Below are 19,355 nucleotides of genomic sequence, written 5' to 3'. Positions count from 1 at the left end.
TGGGTGGCCCTACCAGGAGACAAATCTCCCACCGGCATAGCTCTCAGGGTCACTGAGAAACACAAGCCCCTCGACAACGACAAGTTCGTGATCCTACGGGGTGGGGGGGGGGAGGGGGGTGCTTACTCGTAACAACACCTAATGTGATATTTTCATTGTATGATAGAAACATCTATCTTGACAACACAGTTGACAAGATGCCTTGAAAAGGAATCGAGTCCAATATTCGGGTTCGCGAAGGAGAAAATAATCTAATAATAGACGTAATAGACAGTTCGCTAAAAGACAATGGACATGGTCAGTACTCAAAACTAGAAAGACATCTCGAGGAGCCAACAACAACTCACGGTGTCAAAAAGTCCCGTATGTTGTTTTCTTCGACGGAAGAAAATTCAAGCTAAGTTGAAAGCCTGACCTGTTGGATTTGTTAGGAAGAATTTAGAAACAAGGCAGGTCTCATACAACATTACGAGGATCATATGAGATAAAAACGACGCTTATATAAACCTTAGCTTTTGCGTTTTCTTCTCCTTGTGTATAGTATTGCTTATAGGTCAACCACGACTTTTTTTGTGCCAAATTTAGGTAGCAGTGACACGGTTAAAGAACACTGCAACTTACGTATACCTACAGCAAACGTAACCTTTTCCTTTTTGACTGAAACAATCGATTTCAAGTTAAAAGCTTTCATTAGTTACTCTGCCTGTTCAAAATGCTTTTCAAGTTATAACTCTTATAATATGCTTAATGCACTAAGGTACGTAGATAGAGCAGTTTTCATTTTACTGTCGAAAAGTAATCGGTTTTGCATCAAGTACGCAACACGACTGTCTTGAAAAACTCGCGCCGGTTTTAGTCCAGTCAGAAGCAAAACCAATCGTGACCACCCACACACATTTTCCCGCGCTTCGCGTCAGCTACACTTAATCACTGAGCGTCATAAAGTTGACTCCTTCGCATGCATCTAAAATAAATGTGTCAGATTAACCTCAATTATATTAATATAAAACGTAAATAGTCTCGGAGAACAGGATGTTTCCTGCTTTTTTTTTTAAAAAAAAAATTCGTGCTTAAGCAAAAAGTGTTAGACAAGTTTTTCGGTTTCTGTTTTTCGACTGCAACAAGGACTAGTGCAGAATACGTGTATTCCAGCTAAACAACAAAGTTCACATCAAATGGTTTAAGGGGTGGTCCATTTGACTTTTCAGTGAATGGGGCGTGGGGATATTTTGTAAAATAAATATCCCACAGGAATACTTATTCCAAAAAAATTCATGCACGCGAACACTGCTTTTTCAGTGAGCCGAAAAAGCGTCCTGAGGAAAAAAATTCCTGGTGTAGTGCAAGTAAATTTGTTGTGAAATATAGCAAGATGTGAAGAGGAAAACCATAAATACTATACAAACAAGATACAAAATTGATAAAATAAACTGATTTATGAAATAAATAATTTGAACAGTGTGGATTTGCTTGTCCATGCGGTGCCCCTTTTAAGATTTTCCATGCTTCTTTTGAGTTCTACAGTCTTGGATAGTTATTATCATACTGTGACCAGTTGATCAGTGCCAAGCATAAACACAGGCACGCAAGGCGTGCAAGAGTTATTTTTTTGTGTGAAGTGTCGGAGATAGGAGCATTCATGGAGCTGTCTACAGTAATGATTTGGTTAATTTGACAAGTTTTTTGGTTGCGATATACAGCAAGAAAGAAACTGGGAATTTATGATGTACATGTGATACTACATCAGTCATGGTAAGATGGCTAAATAGTAAGCCATAAAATGTTTGACTGAACAAACTACAGTAATCTGACATGTCTCCAGATTAATGTAGATACCATCTTATTTTCTAACAGGCAATTTGATTCATTCTTTGATACAACCTGCACTGTGATTGGTGTGACACGCGCACATGCATAACTCCCTCACTCACCGATCACATAGCCCTTCCAACCCCCAAGGGGAATTTTTGCTCAAAAATACTCAAGTTAATTAAGAGACTTTTTCGCATTTTATACGAGTCGTAAGTTCACCCTTTTTACACAACACAACACAACTTCACCGAAAATAGAAAGAAAGAGGAAAAAAACCTCTCTGACACATTGAAAGTCTGATCTGATTAAATTGCACTTTAACTTGGTGCCACGCAGTCTTCAAAGAACATTTGAACAGCTTTCATACTTTTTACCTTTAAAAATATCAGACTGAAATGAATGTCATCAAATAAAACTATTAAATTGCTACTGCAGAGATGTAAAAACCGAGTTTTATAAACCTGCGAGCCAGCGAGCCATGCGAGCCAAAGGGCGAGCCATGCGAGCCACGCGAGCCATGCGAGTCATGCGAGTCATGCGAGCCAGCGAGCCATGCGAGCCAAAGGGCGAGCCATGCGAGCCATGCGAGTCATGGGAGTCATGCGAGCCCCAGTAAAAATGTTAAGATTTTTTATTTGTTACATTTACATTCACATGAGAACAAGAACAAGAGCAACGGAACAAGATGAATAAGATCGCAATATTAAATTCTTGCAATATTAAATTCTAAGGGAAGGGACAACCACATGCAGCAGTCAGCCAACCGACAAAGTTTTGGTAACTCTGATTCACTAAAGAGCGAACCTGTAAAAATTACGCGATTCACTCACCATTCTTGACGCCAATACACGGAGTTGCCCTGAAGTACTGTTCTCTTTTTTCTTGAATGATTTTCAACGTGGATATCAATGAATGACAGGTGCCAATGGATACCATTCACTTACCCATTCGAGTAGCGGTGGGGCGGTGGAGCCGTGCGTTTCTCTCAGAAAATTTCTTTACTTTAGTCCTGAACCTTAATAAATCTTTGACGCATCGTTTTTATTTTTTGCGGATCCTGGGCGATTTGAATACACAAAATTTTCTCCAAACAACAAAAATATGAAACAAAGAAAAAAATTCATCACACTCAGGGTAGCCATTACTATGACGCAAGACTTGGCACGATGTGCAGATGTTTAGAGCATTTTTCATATTTGCCGTACCAGCAATAGTTCTGGTAACCGAAACGAGATTAGGATTTTCTTTTGGGAATATTTCAATTGTTGGCACTTTTGTAGCTAAATTTTTATTTAAAATTAATTTCCCAGGCCCGGAAAGAGAGAGTACCCTAGGAGCGAGGTTGTACCGTTTATACTCGTCCCCAGGGTCATCTCCGCTTTCAAGATGGCGGGCGAGCGGTTTATAGCGATAGTTTAGTGATAGTCGGGCACGAGATCTATGTTTCTTGGCGAAAAGTCGACCACCTCCCAGACCAGTTGAAGAAAAAAAAAATACTCGCATAAATGGCTCGCATGACTCGCATGACTCGCATGACTCGCATGGCTCACACCGTGGCTCGCATGGCTCGCTGGCTCGCAGATTTAGCAGACCCGTAAAAACCGTTCAGAAATGAAAGCTTCTTTTTTGTTTAATATCCTGGAAACAATAGCCGCTAACTTGTCAGCTCTAATTGAATTTACTCCCATATAAAAAAACAAGTGTTAAGTTACCATTTGTTACTAAGATAGCAAACATCTCGTGGGAAAGAGTGGTGACGATTCGTCAGCTCTAATTGTGAAAAACGAGAGTGTCAAATTACACTTTGTAACTAAAAAGTAAAAATATTTCATTATATTTGCATGCAACAAGAACAAAAAAATCGTTACCCGCACTTACTATTGTAAACATTAGAACTGTTTCAAATCTAAATAGTCTCCTCTCCTCTAAAACATGTCCTAAGAACTCGGAGCGACGATTCGTGACCTCTAACTGAATTTACTCCTTGTGAAAAACAAAAGTATCAAGTTACCTTTGTAACTAACAATGAAAATTTCCGTTCCATTTGCATACTGTTAACTCACGAACTGTTTCAAACCTCAAGGCTCATCTTGTTCATAAAATCCTCAGCCTAACCGACAGAAAATGTTGAAGTAAACCCAATATATCAATACTTCTTCCTCTTTTAGAGAAGAATAAATATGGCTGTTCTGAACTGTATCAGGATCAAATCTTTTCACATACCATTTACCTTTACAACAAGAAATTTGATTGGCTGTTTATAGTAGATTTAATCTGATTTGTGTGACATACATACATCTCTCACTCATCCATTGACCTGTCCATAACATACCTGATGCGCCGACTAAGAAGTATTTTTTTTTTTACAATGGCCTAGCCTTGTAATGATGTAATGACCTAGCCTTGTAAATTCCTGGCATCTGTTTTTACACCTGGAGACTGTGAGACTGAGGCAGAAACTGTTTTCCCCAAATTAATACATGACATAATGATCTCAGCCAGGGATGGTAGGCCAGTCTGCTCAATACAGAGTCCAGCGCACTTGCCATTAGACCACCACAGACAGGCACATTCCAAAAGTGTTGAAAGGTAATAAGCGCTGGAAGGAATTCAATCACTTCTTGAACTGGTTCAGTAAGAGTACCGGTAAGTGCCCTGGGGCCCTCCCACACTTGAAGTAAACTTTCGCCCAAAACTATCACGTCGCCTGAAAATACCGCATTGTCCCAACTAGCAGCCCTTGGGTCTCCGAAGATGTCCAGGATGCAGCCCAGTCAAGTGGATCTTATGAAGGCACCCCGGGGGTTGTGGGGGTGGGGGAGGGGGTGTACTTACTACCTTATATGGGCTATAAAGGTATAAGCAGCCTCAAAGGGTATGGTCTTTTAGATGTTTTGATCAGAAATAGGGTACTGATTTTGGCCATTTTGGTCGCAAATAGGGTATGGTGTTTTTCCCTCCTCTTGAATTTGCCAATTCTTTTTAGAAGCTACCTTTTTAATCATCAATAACGCCATCAATAAAAGCCCTTCACAATGCTTTTGCCATCGGTCTGAACTAGGAAACTAATTACGAGATGGGTCTGAAACAGGGTATTGATTTAAGGGTCTGATCATAAATTAAGAGTAACTTACTTTTGGTACGGTCATAAATAAGGCAGCTGCAAAATCGCAGATTTTGGTCTTGAGTAGTTTAGGGTTTTGGGAGGCAGGCCGCACACCCCCACCCAGGATTACCCTTCTCCCTCCCTCTGGGAAAGGACTGTCTTGATTTCTAATGGATAGGAGAAGTGTTAGAAGACAAAGAACAACTTGGTATAGAACGACTGAAACAGAATGGAATAACAAACCAGGAGGAGAATGCCCATTAAGTGGCTGTCAACCAGAGCAAGTGGGTAAAGAATTGCTGAAAATCTGTGCCATCTACGCACAGAGATAGGCCCTCTCTGACAATATTGTTCTTGATCAACTGCACTATGGATGTGATGCAAACAAAGGACCACTACAGCTGGATCGTGGGGTGTTAGCATCTTACACACACAATAAGGTGCACTGATTGTTCTGTCAAAAGTGGCATTTATGTGTATGTACCTTTGGTCCAAAAGATTATGAGTGGTATATCAAGAATTAAGCAAGAATAGTCAACTGACTAGCAAAATTTTATAAACCACAAAAATATTCATATTTTTAATAAAAAAGTATATTAAATAGATACAGTGCTTATCAAGCAGACAAAATCCCATCCCTCCCCCATCCCTCCCTTCCCCTCCCATGTAAGTATAAATGCTTCCTCTCCACCTTAACCACAAACATTTTTTCAAGAATGCAATTTTCCTAGGAAGAAAGATTATTTTTTGCTTGATACCAAACAATAGCCACCTTGTGTTTACATTGATAGCTAGGACAACATATTATTCTCATATCGACAGTAAAGGACAAAATAATAATCAAAAATAATAAACAGGCAACCTGAGTTGAATTAATCATGTTGGAGTGTAAATAAAAATTTAACACTGCTTGTCATGCAAGCTTCTTTCCCTCCCACACAAGGATTTAATACTGCCTCCTCACCCAAAAAAACAAACATTGGAAGGATGAACAAGATAAATTACTTCTTTTAGCTCGATACCAAACAGATAAGTCACGTTACATTGGGGTTGTATTTGATAACTTAAACAGCAAACTGTTGTCATATGCATAGTGGACAACAAAATAAGGATACTGCTGAGCAGCCTTAGTCAAATTAGTAATTATATCTCTGAACTTGGTGAAGGTCAAGGCAAGTGAAACAATTGTTTTTTTTTTTTAAGTGAAATAATAACTGCCATGAATAATGCCGAAACAAAAAACAAGCTTTGAAAAGAAGTGTTTCTCGGATCATTTTGCACAGACTTTGTGAAAATAAAAAATATTTTAATGGCAAGTTCCTACTCTCAGAACTACCAAAATGTAATTCTCAATGGAAAGTCACATGCATTCCAATATTTATACCCGTGGGGAATTAACAGATACATAAAATAATTATTATTGGTAAAATAAACTCCAAACATTAGCCATTCTGCAAAAAAAAGAATATAACTCAAATCAGCCTGGACACAAATTATTTAACTATTCCTAAGCAACCTTTTAGCAAAGGAAACAACGTAAATCATTGAAATATTCATAACCTTGTGAAATCTCTGGCATGGTCCAATGCCACCGAAGGAGATTTAGCCTACCACATAAATTTAAATAACCTACAAGAACTCAAGAACTATCCTCGAAAGAACTCGATACTTCAAACCAAGCCAAATCTTGGCAAGAGAAAAAGTAAAATCAACAAGATAAACTATTTTAATACTAAATCTACCGTCACTTCCGTTCACGAAAACTACAAAATTTAAGCTTATTCATTTCGTTATTGCCAGAAATTTCTGATAACATGTGGATTGGTGATTATGAAATTTCGATTTCCAACATACATAGAACGGTTCATGCGTTCCCTGATTCTAAAAGATGTACTACTCCTTCATAAGTAAAGAACATGATCGCCGTGTTAGGCACTTGACGAAGTAAGTGAGTTCCTAAACCTCCATAAAGACCACTCCATCCTTCCTCCTTTACGACAGTTTTCAGTGTTTGAAGAAACGATCTGTACTTGGCCTTTCCCAGAAATTCGCTTTCCTGTTGACGGAGGCGGGTGCGAGCAACTTCATGCGGATAGCAAAGACTAGCAGCGATAGATTTTGAAAAACCGGCAGCGAGGAGACACTCGACCACATTCAGGTCTCGAAGTGTCTTGCGTTGAAACTTCAGTAATCTCGCTTTCACTTGTTCGTAGATCGTGAAATGCACGACCGTCTCTGAGATTCCCACATAAGATGCTGAAAGCCCTCGGTAAAAAGCTCTGATTCCTTCGCTCTTGTAAGCGTCTCTCACTATCTGGAAAGTTCTTACTCTCCGAGCGTCTCTGTGATCTAATTGCAATCGCGTTTTCACAAACCACAGCGGGTTTGTGACTGTGTGGTTAACAAACGAAGCAGCCGCGGCTGAAATCATATACACCGGCGTAGAATCAGCAGTTAGTTTGCCGGAATTGTTCAACTTATCCTTTGCTGTGGAATACAAGGCGAAGTATATCGCTCTCGACGGAGTGACACCGATCAGTGTCGGTCCTAGGCCTTTGTATAACGAAAAGAACCCTTCGTGTTGAACCATGTACCTTCCATACGAAATTATTCCTTTGAAACGGTTCGCGGCGATGTTTAGTTTCGAGTCAGCCACAGTGGTTGTACTGAAATTTGCAGCTGGGCCAGTTGATGAGAGATTTTGGGTAACCCGAAGTTTTGCAGTTCTTTGAAGCCGAAATGCGGACGATTGAAGTCTTGTCTGAATAACTTCCAGAGGACATGTTACGAAGGCGCCGAACGAACCTCCCAAACCACCAGCAACAAAATGAACAGTTGGAGAGTGTTGCTTCTTATTGCGACTCATGATGTAATAGAGGACAAGCAAGGAACAAATCTGGCTAAACACGAAAAGAAAACAGCCGGCGCGAATATTTCTTACCGGCGAAAAAGTTTTGATGCAACCAAATATACAAAAGGTTCACTTCGCCCGTTATGGTGAGTGACGTCACGACACACCCCCAGCCTTACCATATTAGGATTGGTTATGCAATTTTGCACAGGTACATGGTCCGCAAAGAGGTACACGTGAGGTTTACACGATATATTTACATTATTGGAAAGTTACCAAAAAGTTAGCCCCCGTCAAAATCGAAAAGAATCCGTTCATGTTCACAGTATAATTCTTGGGAAAATTTAGATCAAACAATTCTGTTGCAATTTGATTTACACCATTTTACAATCATGGTTCTATTGTTTGAAGTAATTTATGTGAAATATCCCGTCTGGCCAAATTGTAAAACAACGTCTTATAAAGATTAGATATGTCTCGAAAAAAAAAAAAACGCCGGCTGATCATGGCATCATGTGATTAGCTGTGTGTCGCATGATCTATCACACAGGGATATAAATAAACTAGTCAGTTTCTATTTTAACTTCAGTTCTTCTCCTTTTTCCGGCCCCTCTGAGTTACATCGAGAACATAATTTCTTTTAAATAGGTTCAGCCTTCCTCACTAAAAATTAAACTACGTGCAGTTTCGAAGAAACCGTGCAACGAAATAAAGTGTAATATAAACATGACGAAGGACTGAGCTGGAGAAAGGTATGGCTTCGTATGGCTGCCCTTCGTTCTTATCTGATCATGCAATACATACACATTAAAATCCCTGGCATTTTACCATCTACTGTAGTTTGCGTTACCGAACAAGGCTTCTTACTGATGTAATCACTTCGATTTCACTTCGTTGTGGTCAAGCGCAGTTCTCTGGTTGTTGCTGTTTCTCTCTGCCTCGCTTTTTTTACACTGACGATTTTCTTAATTTTGCAACTTACATGAAATTACTTTGGCTTAATCTAGAACCCATTTTAAACGAAGTTTTTACTGATTTCGCAAAACATTCCAGGTTCATGCCATTTTCATAGGTTCACCAGAAAAACCCAATCAGTTACACGTCTATTTCTTATGCGGATTTCCACTCAGTGGTATTTACACGTGATGGTATCCGAGACAATTATTGTGCAAGTGACGGGTTTCCTAATTAACTGGACAGGTGCCCAAAAATTGAAGAAAATAATGTCAGTCAAGAAATAAAATACCAAAGGTCATTATTTGAAGACATAGATGATCTTGAACACTTGCAAGGTTTTTATTTGTCGTAAGGAATTTTCAAAAAGCGAAGATTATCAATTTTAAACATTCTCATAATGAAATCGTGAGTTATGCCTATTGTTAAGGTCGGTACACACGAGGGGACTAGTTTTTGAGACTAGTCCCTGTAGCAAGTTGCGGCAGGAGCCCATGAGCTCCTGGTTGCGGGAACAAGTCCCATCGTGTGAACTTGCCATTTTTGCCGCCTTAAATAGTCCCACGAATTCAAACCAGTTTGAATTTTTGGGACAAGTCCCTGCGACTCGTTCCTCAAAACGCTTCGGGTGAACTGCTCGTGGGACAAGTCCCCGCGACCAGTCCCGTCGTGTAAACTCTTCAGGGGACTAGTTTCAGGGACTAGCCGCAGGGACTAGTCGACCCCTCGTGTATGCCGACCTTTAGTTGTGTTGGTGATAAGTTGACTATGATGAGTTCGAAATGAATTGTCTGTGTTCTCTCTGATTGGGCAATAAATAATAGTCGAAACTCTGGGTCATTTCAGTGACTGCCCCGACTGGTCTAGAGGTTTTCTTTCTTCATGCTACTGAAGTGAAAAAGCCGTCACCGAGTCCAAAGCGAGCTGCTTTGCGACTCGTTTTCACTGCTTTGCGGCGCACATTTAACTGAGAAATAGAAAAGAATGAAACCTCTGTAACCAGGGTATTCAGTATTCTATTCAGTGAGTACCAGTGAGTATACTTATTATTTGGGCACGTGAAAACCGTTTGCAAAGTAAACAGCAAATTTAGAAGTATAGAGCATTTGCTTCACATGAGAACAAAAGTGCCAATAATTTTTTTCGCGAACTTTTTACGCTGCCCATAAAGCGACATTTAGTCATGATCAGTCCGGCATTCTTGATACAGAATACCCCTTTGACCAGGAATGGCATTTTTTTTTTTTTTACTTTTCTTGAACAGATGACAAAAAATATAATGCAGTTGTCCCTACAATTATTATTAACTGAGGCACATCTCCCGCTCGCATTTGGCGTTTTCCTTTCCTTGGTGGTCTATGAATGGCGGGGGTTGTTACAATTTGCGGCATTGCGGTACGGAACAACTTTCTCATGCCGCATTTCGGCAATCTTTATCTTGAACCGCGGATCTGCGGTATTCTCCGGCCAAACCTGTTGAATGCATTTTCAGCGTTTTCGCCGACGGCGGTGATTGTAAAAATCTTGGCGTTTTTCCGACCCTTTACGGGTTTTGTTCGTACTTGAACAACAGCCTGTGCCCAATGGCGGAGTCCAGACCTTGAGCTAAGGGGTGGGGGGGAGGGAGGGTGGGGGAAGGGTGGGGGTTTGCTTGCCCTGCCGGCTTATCTTCCTTCTGCGATCTTTTTGTTTTTTACCCAAAATAAGGGGGCGGGGCGGTCTCCCCGGGCCCGTCCCCTGGACCCCCCACTGGACTGCCATAGAAATCGCTACCAACGAAGGCGAGCCAAGACATTTGGAAATTTGCTAATTTAGGCAGCATCCATACTACGCCGGAGGAATTTGAAGGGCAGTTTTATTTCTTCGATTGGGCCTAAGGTCCACACTAACCCGTCACGAAAAGTCCAAAACGGAACTTTTCGAAAGCGCTCTCCAAAACGGAAGAATTCGAAAACGCCGGCTTTGCTTTTTAGTGTGATCGGAAGACATTAACGGAGCTTTTCGAAAACGATGGCGTCACGATTCCAAAATGACGTAGTGACTGGTTGCGTTTTTAAAGTCTTCCTCGATCCTCTGGAGTAGTGTGGAAAGGGGCCTTATTTCTCGGCGCCGGTATTGCAGTCTTTCAAATATTTTACCAAGGACCAATATAAACATACTACATACATACAAACATACTTTAGTTACACTCCATGAATCGGAGCTTAATGGACTCCTACCTTAGAAAGCTAATGCGTCGAGTTTAAAATAAAATGTTTATACAACGGATAAAAAGAATAAAAATTCAATTTTAGGTATCAGTATCCCCCAAATGACCATCAGTCGTTGGCACCACTTTACAGTCAGACACTTGACGCAAACCCCAGTAAAGTAAGGAAAGGAACGTTCCTCGAATATTTTTGAACAACAACAACAACAACAACAAACATAAAGAACATCAGAAGATGTATTAACATTTCAATAGAATGTCCAAGATCAATATCATGGGCACTATCATGGTCTCTTGTTTCCAGTCAAGCGTTTATAATGATTGCAATTTTGTGGAGAGTGAAAACCCATACATTTAATTAAATGGAGTTGTAATTTTTGTGTTTATGATCTATTGGTTCCCACCCGACTCGACAAGCCATGCTTTTAGTGGGTGAAACTTGTAATATTTATTCTTTTGGTATTGATAAATACTGTTGAAGGTTGTTGCTTAGTTTGCCTGTAAACAGAGATAAACACAGCAGGAGAGGTTTGACTTTGAAACAACAACGATCTTTATTTGTGCTCTTAAAATTTACATAAGAAAAATAAATTGATTCCAGCTACAACTTGTACTAGTTCAAACCTGCTGGTCAATACATGGATATTCCGTTCCGCCTATAACAACCGTGTTTGACTAAATAAAGTTAAAATCAGTTACATTTTAGATACTAATTATCTCTAATCGACATTTCTCCTCTAAATGTATCATTAATATTATTGTGAATTTTTGATCATAATTTAGCTACATCGCCTTTTCGTCACCATTGCATGTAACATTTTTTATTTCGTCCATCTGTTACTTTTGGAAGCAGGTTGGGTCAAGTGTCCCAGGAGTGCTTCTACTCCTCCTTGGATGGGATGCTAGTCCTTTGCAGGGTAACGCCCCGCATAAAATTAGTAATACTCATTTATACACCTAGATGGAGAGAGGCACTGTGAAGAAAACTGTACCCCAACCCAAGAGAAAAATCCACAATGCAGTGTTCCAGGCAGAAGTATAGCAGTTTTCGCAAGTTTGTACTTCTTTTGATTGTTAGCAGCTGTTATTGTTTTGGGGCTAGGGGCATTGTTTCTGTTGTTTGTTCTGTTGTCCTTCAATAGGGTATCAAGCCATCCATGTGAGACCTTACGAGAGTGGCTACCCGATCGGTTACAGGGCGGGACTCGAGCCATGGCTGCCACCACGCTAAAAATTAGTCCTCTGTATCTCCCCTTATTTTTGTCCTACACATTTACTATGGCTATACATTATGAATCAGGGGACATCTTGTTATCTACTGATATTGCCATCGTTAACCATTTTTAGGACAACAGTAAGCTGTTTTTTGTCAAGACAGTTTTATGTTTAATAATAATATCGCCAGATATTCTTAAGAGTCAGATGGTGCAGTTGTTGATTGACTGTCTTCTTCACTTGGTTGACTACTTTCAACACCATCAGCATTAGCTTGTTCCTGTTCTGTTGCTAAGACTGGACTCTCTTCTCCACTGAGCTGATTGCTAACACCACAGCCTTCCCCAGCTCGTTCCTGTTCTGTTGGATCTTCTTGCCCACCGGGCTGAAGGCCAACACCACTGTCGCCCTCAGTTTGCTCCTGTTCTGTCGTCAAAGCTGGAGGTTCTTCCCCACTGTCTGGATCAGCAGCATCGGCTTGAGCTCCCAGCCCTGGTTGTGTGGCATTCTGATTTGCATCTTGTAAGAAGTCATCTAATATGATATCTTCTGGGTTAGGAACTGGTTGCAGGAATTCTTCATTGGGACAGATTTTTTCAAATACCTCCTTGGCCTAAAGGGAGAGAGAGTAATGAAATGTTTGTAGCTACTCGACTGAAAAAAAGAAGAGATTTTGCTAAAAACAAAATGCGCTTTATTATTACAATCTGTAGCTTGAGTTCGGACCAGAGTTTTGCTCTGAGGAGTGGATGACAAGGTACCCTTGCTAATGGTTTGCATCTCTGTACACAGTGGTATAAATGGGTGCCAGTGGTCTATTGAGAAAACCTCACAAAATACTAAGACTGGGGTAGATAGCCTACCCAAGGGGTGTAGCAACACTCTTTATCAAACCATCTTTCCAAGAAAACTTGGTTAAGCTCTGGTATTGTGGACCCGTGGACGGGTGAGAAGTTTTATCAGTTTTTAACACTTTCAATTTCATGCTTATAATATGAATTCTCCTTACTAACTGCCATAAATCTCTTTTAATGTTATTTTTAAGAATTTGGTAGAAAATCGACACACTTTATTCCCCAGATGATAATACTCTTAATTTTTGTCACTTTGTTGTACTAAATATAGGGAAAAATTAATCATTGATCACTACCATCACGTTATATTGATCACACCTATGTGTCTAAGAAGCTATTAATATTTTTTATATATATTTAATAAGAGAAGGGATACAGACACAAACAGATTTTTAAAAGATAGGCTAAAAGCTTTCCCCATTAATTTTACAGATTGGAAGAGAGGACAAAAGCAAAATTTGCTCTTAGTCAGTTACCTGTTGCAGGGCTTCACCAAATCCTATGGACATTCCTGGAAGTGATGTAACATAAACATTCGGTGGCAAGTCGCTGATGCAAGATGAATCAGGGATTGCTTGGTTGAAATACAAAGACCACAGGACAGTGGGCTTGTCACTGGGAGCAGTTCCTGCTGAGTTAGAAAAGAAAATGAGCTCAGCGTCTAACTAAGCAGATAAGAAAACTCAGAACAAATCACTTCTGGGTTAATATGAGTGTTACCCTAAAAAAATGCCTGATGTGGACTGAAAACCTGTGAGGACAGTTAAAAAGAATTTGCCAATAAACCTCCAATGACAGCCACATTTTTTGGTCCCAGTGGACAGTCCATACATTCACTCATACTTTAATCTCTCTACAATGGCCACCACCCCACAAAAGCAACTGCCACTACAACTAGTCCCAAAAGGCCAAAATAACCTCTTGACAATGGCACGTTAATCCACAACTGACAAACTGTGAATACAAAAACCCATTTTCTGTTGTAAAAAGTCATGAAACTTGATCGCTGCACATTGTTGGTCTGTGTTTCTGTTGTATTGATATGTGCTAAAATAAAAACTCTGACAAAAACTGTTGCAGCCCTGGAAAAAAAACCCTACAAGTCATGTACCTCCCCATAACAACCACCTCTCTACAACAGCCACTTTCCTCTGTCCCGAAGGTGGCCGTTGTGGAGAGGTATGACTGTTCAATAGCTGCCTATTAAAAATAGCGACTACATAGTCATTTTTTGGTATTTGATATAATCACAGTGTAGTAAGCCACTGAAAGCCACTCAACTCACCATCAGATGGAAAATGAAATAGTTTGTCTGCCGTTGGTTGCAAATCTTCCTTGGCAGCAGACAAACCTTTACTAACTAAATGGACTACGTAGAGACCTTTGGGACATGCCATAGAGGATGGCCCTAATTCAGTGACTCTGACTGGCTCTCCTCCCTCTGATGATGGAGGGACTGACAGAATAGTGATGTGATCCTCTTCAGAAGCCTTCAAAGAGCCACAGGTTATGAAAACTGCTCTGGAAACAAATTGTGTGCATTCTTTTCTGAATCTTTCAGGCACATAAGAAAATTCTGTTATCAACCATTTGCATTTCAGCACTTGATTTTCGGAGATTATTCCTGTGCATTTGCCATCAGCTTCACTGACAATGATGGTTGATGCCCCTCGCCTGAGGCAGTATAAGCCACTGAACACAGCACACATGCGGCAAAATGCTTGTGGTAGCTCTCCAGCACCATAAAGGGGCCAAATGAAGGGCGTGTTTCCATAGCGTCCGAGGGATTGAAGAAACCTTTGTGTAGCTTTTAATCCTTGCACTGTTGCAGTTTCTGGTTTGACCATTGCAATGGCATGAATTACAAAATGCTGCAGGTTGGGGGTCAGTCTTCGAGACTGGAGGAATTCACTATAAGGTTTGTCCTCAAACCCTTCAAACTGGTCTTGTTGTTGTTCAAAATCAAGGCAGAAAGTCAGAAATTTCATCAGCATCCGTTTCTCCACTACAGATATGGCATTACTACTAAATACATCAGCTCTTGAACACGGCACCTCCTCCACTCTTCCATCAATGTATGTCAAGATCCTTGTGATGGCTTTGAACTCTGCGTAATGACTGATGTTTGCAGAAATCAATGCCTCCACAAGTGGGCCTCTAGAAAACAGAAGTTTGGGAGATATATCAATGTTGAATCTTTTCCAGTATGGCTTTAGATCATCGTATGTCATGTTCATGTCTATAACAGGCTTGGGTGCACTTCTCTGTTTTGGTGGTTGCACAAATGCGACTTCTTGTACATTACTGGAATCTGAATCCGTTAGTGGCACCTCTTCATTACTCTCCTTAGATGTTTCTTTGGCACTTTTTAGTTCATTGGAAAGGTTTTCACTTTCCTCTCCACATTGAAGGGTATTGTTGGTATGGTTTGGTTCAGAAACACCCGCTGTCTGAACATCAACCAAAGGTTTTTCTCCTGAATTGCTTTCTTCAGTGGAGGATTCCTCTAAGGTACCAGCTTCTTGTAAAGCGTTCTTTTCACCACATGGTTTGGATTCATCTATTTCTTTGGAATCCAGTAATTTCTGAGGTTCAGCGAGGCGAACAGCACTTTCAGGTGCATCTGGCTCTGTAACTAGCTCAGATTGACTTGATTCTTCTGGTCGTCTCTCCCTGATGGGATAAGATAAGTTGATCATTGTAAAATTATTCATAAAATGGTTGATTAAGGAGGATAAACAATTTATCACTTAGGATTATCGGCGTGCAAAACATGGGCAGGATGCAATACTTGCAAAGGGCTAGGCATTTTGCCAACTTTGCAATATTATCAAGGAGTTTCCTGGATACAGACCAAATCTCTTGGTCTCTTGTATGGGTCACCAAATTTCCCAGAAAAGTGAAAGTGTCTAAAGTACGTATTTCACACTTATTTTGGCCGATTTTGGGCAATGTTGGGGGTTATTTTAGTGGTTGAATTGGCAGAACTGAGGTATACCCACTGCAATCCATGTACTCTGCAATATTTGTAGAACTATTGGCTTGAAAACTCACCTAAAATAGGATTTGACAACTACATTTTTGATTTCATTGGATTGACCAGGAACTGGAATTGTGTAGGTATCTGTCTCCAGGCTGGGTGGTCCATTATTGAGGGTGCCAGACTCCAACTGTTCATCTGGGTTTTTGTTTGTGTCTTCAACATCTTTAGCCTGCAATCATGGAAAAGTTTTTGTTGAATTTGCTGCTATCTGTTTACAATTACTCTTGTACATTTTTGCATGCTTTCTTTTCAAGTCATAACTTTAAATTGTATCACTTTGCACAACCACTAGTTGACCTCTGTGGCTTTCAAGTATTGTTGATAGACAAGAGACAATGACAATATTAAAAATGGACGGTGAAAGTGTGAAATTTATGCCTGCCAAAACAAAGTGTCTGTGTTATGAGGAAGTCTGTCACAAGGGGCTCAAAGTTGCATTCCTAACAAAAAGGGCTTGAAATTAGTGCTAAGAATGAATTTTAGGAATTATAAAATTATTTTAAATTAACTGTCTGAGGCTTTGCTTTCACTTAACCATTAGCCTAAATGTATCATGATGCTGCTTATCTCACCAACCTGGTTGCATTCGATCCATTTCAACAATGTATCAAATGTGAAAGTTACCCACTGGCCAGAATAATAATCATTCCTACAACAACAAAATCTCTCAGGTCAGTGTACATGCTTGATATGTTTCTACGTGAAATTAAATGCTATTTAAGCAAGTTGGCCTTTTGAGTAAAATGAGAGAGAAAATTAATTGTTGTGCCCTTTACTGACCTGTCCAAATGAAGAACTTTAAGACCTACTCTTGATAAGGCTGCTGCTACCACAGACTCTGCGAAACCTTTGTATCACAAACAAACAAACAAACAAACAGAAATGAACCTTGCATTTTAGTAAGGGCTAACTGTTTTGTAGCTAATGCGGCTCTGTGATGCAAAATTGAGTGCAAAGGAAAGTTGCTGGGTTGATTTACAAAAACCCATTTGTTTCATAAGTGTCTATATTATACAACAAGGTGACAACAAGTCTGTGACACAAATCTGTTTTATGTAAATTAAACCTAGGCTAAACTACCAAATACAAGGCCACTTTTAATCATCCACAAAAGAACCAGCTCGTTTGGCTCGTTTGCTCCTTTGTCATTCTCTGCCAGGCCAAAGTAGACAACGAGTTGTCTCTCTTTTGTTTAGTCTGTCGAGCGTGACATGAAAGAAAACTGCAACAAAAAATGGCTGTGCGAACTCCTGGGGGAGGGAAGCACGTGAAAGGAGGGATTACCACCTAAGCCAGAGAGTTTGACCTTCCATGGCCAAGTGATTTTTCGGTGTAAATTTTCAATCTCATTACACGTATCCTTATCTTGACGTCCTCTCTTTATCGCCTGTTCTCAATAACCCTGGGAGATGTCTTGAATAAAATTACTCTTCTCTTTCAGTAGCGAGGCAAACCCATGCTGTGAAAAGTATATCTTGACTTCGTTACGATGTTGCCAAAAGAAGTTTTGAAAAGAACACGGCAAAGAAGGTATCTTGCAACATTTTTTTTCTGTGTCTGTATGTTTAAAATGTAATAAAAATTATTGCAAAATTTTCAAATGGAGAGTTTCAACCGAGAAATTACATTATGTATTTGACATAGGAGATCATCCAACTGCGGTGACATGTTTGCCAATAGCAGTGGAATATTTCTATATGATGTCCGGTTTCTAGTGAAAGTCCAGTTTAATCTTTCAAATGGACAACAGAAAGGCCAAGCTCAGTCAATTCATATTTATGGAAGTGTCCTTCAACAATGCTATTGACCCCGTGTTGAGCGGAAAAATCACTGACATGCTCGCATTTTGGGTTAGAGGCAAAAAGCTCTGCCAAGCAAAATGGTTGATAAATTTAACTCTTTCCATAGCCTGTTGGCAGAATCACAAGAATATCACAGCCTGTGAGATGCAATTCCAACGCTTTGACATGTGCCCTATTTTCAGAGAGCGAGATAAACATTCCTGCAAGATGTCACACGTACCTCGAATGTTGACAACGTGTTATCAAGCTCCTAACATAAGCCAATCATATTTTTGTGTTGCGAGAGTAACCCTAATTCAAAGTCTCTAGCTTAGGCGGTAGTCCCTCCTTTTGCGTGCGTATTGCCTCTAGGATTTCACGCTGCCATTTTTACCTCATGGATTATTTACGGTCTCGCGCAACAGACTAAGCGAAAGAGGGACTACTTGTAGTCTAAGCCAAACCAGCCACTGAATATATAGACCTAGGACTGCATCTATAGATTATTCCTCATTCTTTTTCCCACTGCTGAGCCAAATGAGCCACTAAATATATAGACCTAGGACTTAATGCATATAATTTATATAGATTATACACTGCCGAGCTAAACAAGCCACTAAATTTATGCACCTTCAAAAGTGGCCCTGTATTGCGTAGTTGCTCCTAAACCTAAAACTTCACATGCAAGTTGTGGGTCTGATTTTCATGAAACAATAATTATTACGACCTGTCATAAACTTGTTAGATGTGACCATTTTGTACTATCTAAATTGGCCCTTTACTAGCAGTTTACAAACCCCACTGAAAATTGCTAGTTGAAAGCAAATGCACAAGCTGATAATGCATTGCTTGATCTCAAACCAAAGATTTTCTACTCAGTGAGCTGGTCAGCTAAATTTTTAATATAGATTAAAGGGGGCGGGATATGGGTTAAATTCCAGAATGGAAATACGTCTAGTCAGCAATATTTACCAGCGTACAGTTTAAACCTTTTTCCCCAACGGCGAACACGAACGAAACTGTTAAGTTACGTATGCAAGAGGTATTTTTTTAAGTGAGACAAGGGTAAGGATTATAGGTTCGAAGTGTAGTAGCGGTAGTAGCTTCCCGATGAAAATGTGAAAATCTGGAAAAAAAAAAAACATAAATAAAGCTAAAATCACTGCGCCATAATTCGACTTGAAATTATGCCTGCATAATTAAAATTGCCAATTACGGAAGCCTGTAAATTTTTCCCCCAAAATTTACGACATTAGAGAGTTTATAATCACACAGCATACCCGTTCCTAGAACGATCACATCAAAGTCATCAGGAAGTTCATCCGCCATTTTGCGATGTTTTCTGTGCAGTATATGACAAACAAGCGGATTGGCTATCGCGTTTACCCCAATCAAAAAATGTTTTAGACCAATACCCATTGGGAGCATCCGCTGATCATCCTCCCGGGAATGCTTCATCCATCTGTCCATGTGATAGTGCAAGTTTGGTATACATAACTCCCTTGCAAGAAAAACAAAAATTCATTGAGA

The 19,355-nt window shown here is 40.0% G+C and overlaps 2 protein-coding genes across 3 annotated transcripts; both read right to left on the bottom strand.

Annotated features, from left to right (window-relative positions):
• Positions 1 to 6,629: 6,629 nt before the first annotated feature.
• On the bottom strand, positions 6,630 to 8,992 carry LOC145497474 (solute carrier family 25 member 36-like). Its single transcript, XM_081477275.1, has one exon. The coding sequence runs from the start codon at positions 7,782 to 7,784 to the stop codon at positions 6,783 to 6,785; it is 1,002 nt and encodes a 333-aa protein (XP_081333401.1). The 5' UTR covers positions 7,785 to 8,992; the 3' UTR covers positions 6,630 to 6,782.
• Positions 8,993 to 11,461: 2,469 nt separating this feature from the next.
• On the bottom strand, positions 11,462 to 19,345 carry LOC145497273 (rab proteins geranylgeranyltransferase component A 1-like). Of its 2 annotated transcripts, none has more exons than XM_081477096.1 (7): positions 19,106 to 19,345; positions 16,825 to 16,891; positions 16,621 to 16,693; positions 16,056 to 16,213; positions 14,287 to 15,674; positions 13,478 to 13,632; positions 11,462 to 12,760 (listed from the first exon to the last, which is right to left on the bottom strand). In XM_081477096.1, the coding sequence occupies exons 1-7, from the start codon at positions 19,293 to 19,295 to the stop codon at positions 12,344 to 12,346; spliced, it is 2,448 nt and encodes an 815-aa protein (XP_081333222.1). In that variant the 5' UTR covers positions 19,296 to 19,345; the 3' UTR covers positions 11,462 to 12,343. The 2 variants fall into 2 exon arrangements, with proteins under 2 accessions (XP_081333222.1, XP_081333223.1); XM_081477097.1 differs by having other exon boundaries at positions 13,478 to 13,629.
• Between the last annotated feature and the right edge of the window lie 10 nt (positions 19,346 to 19,355).

Source organism: Orbicella franksi, chromosome 9 (assembly GCF_964199315.1).
Source record: "Orbicella franksi chromosome 9, jaOrbFran1.1, whole genome shotgun sequence".
NCBI classification, from domain to species: domain Eukaryota; kingdom Metazoa; phylum Cnidaria; class Anthozoa; order Scleractinia; family Merulinidae; genus Orbicella; species Orbicella franksi.
This window is presented reverse-complemented; position numbering and strand designations above follow the sequence as displayed.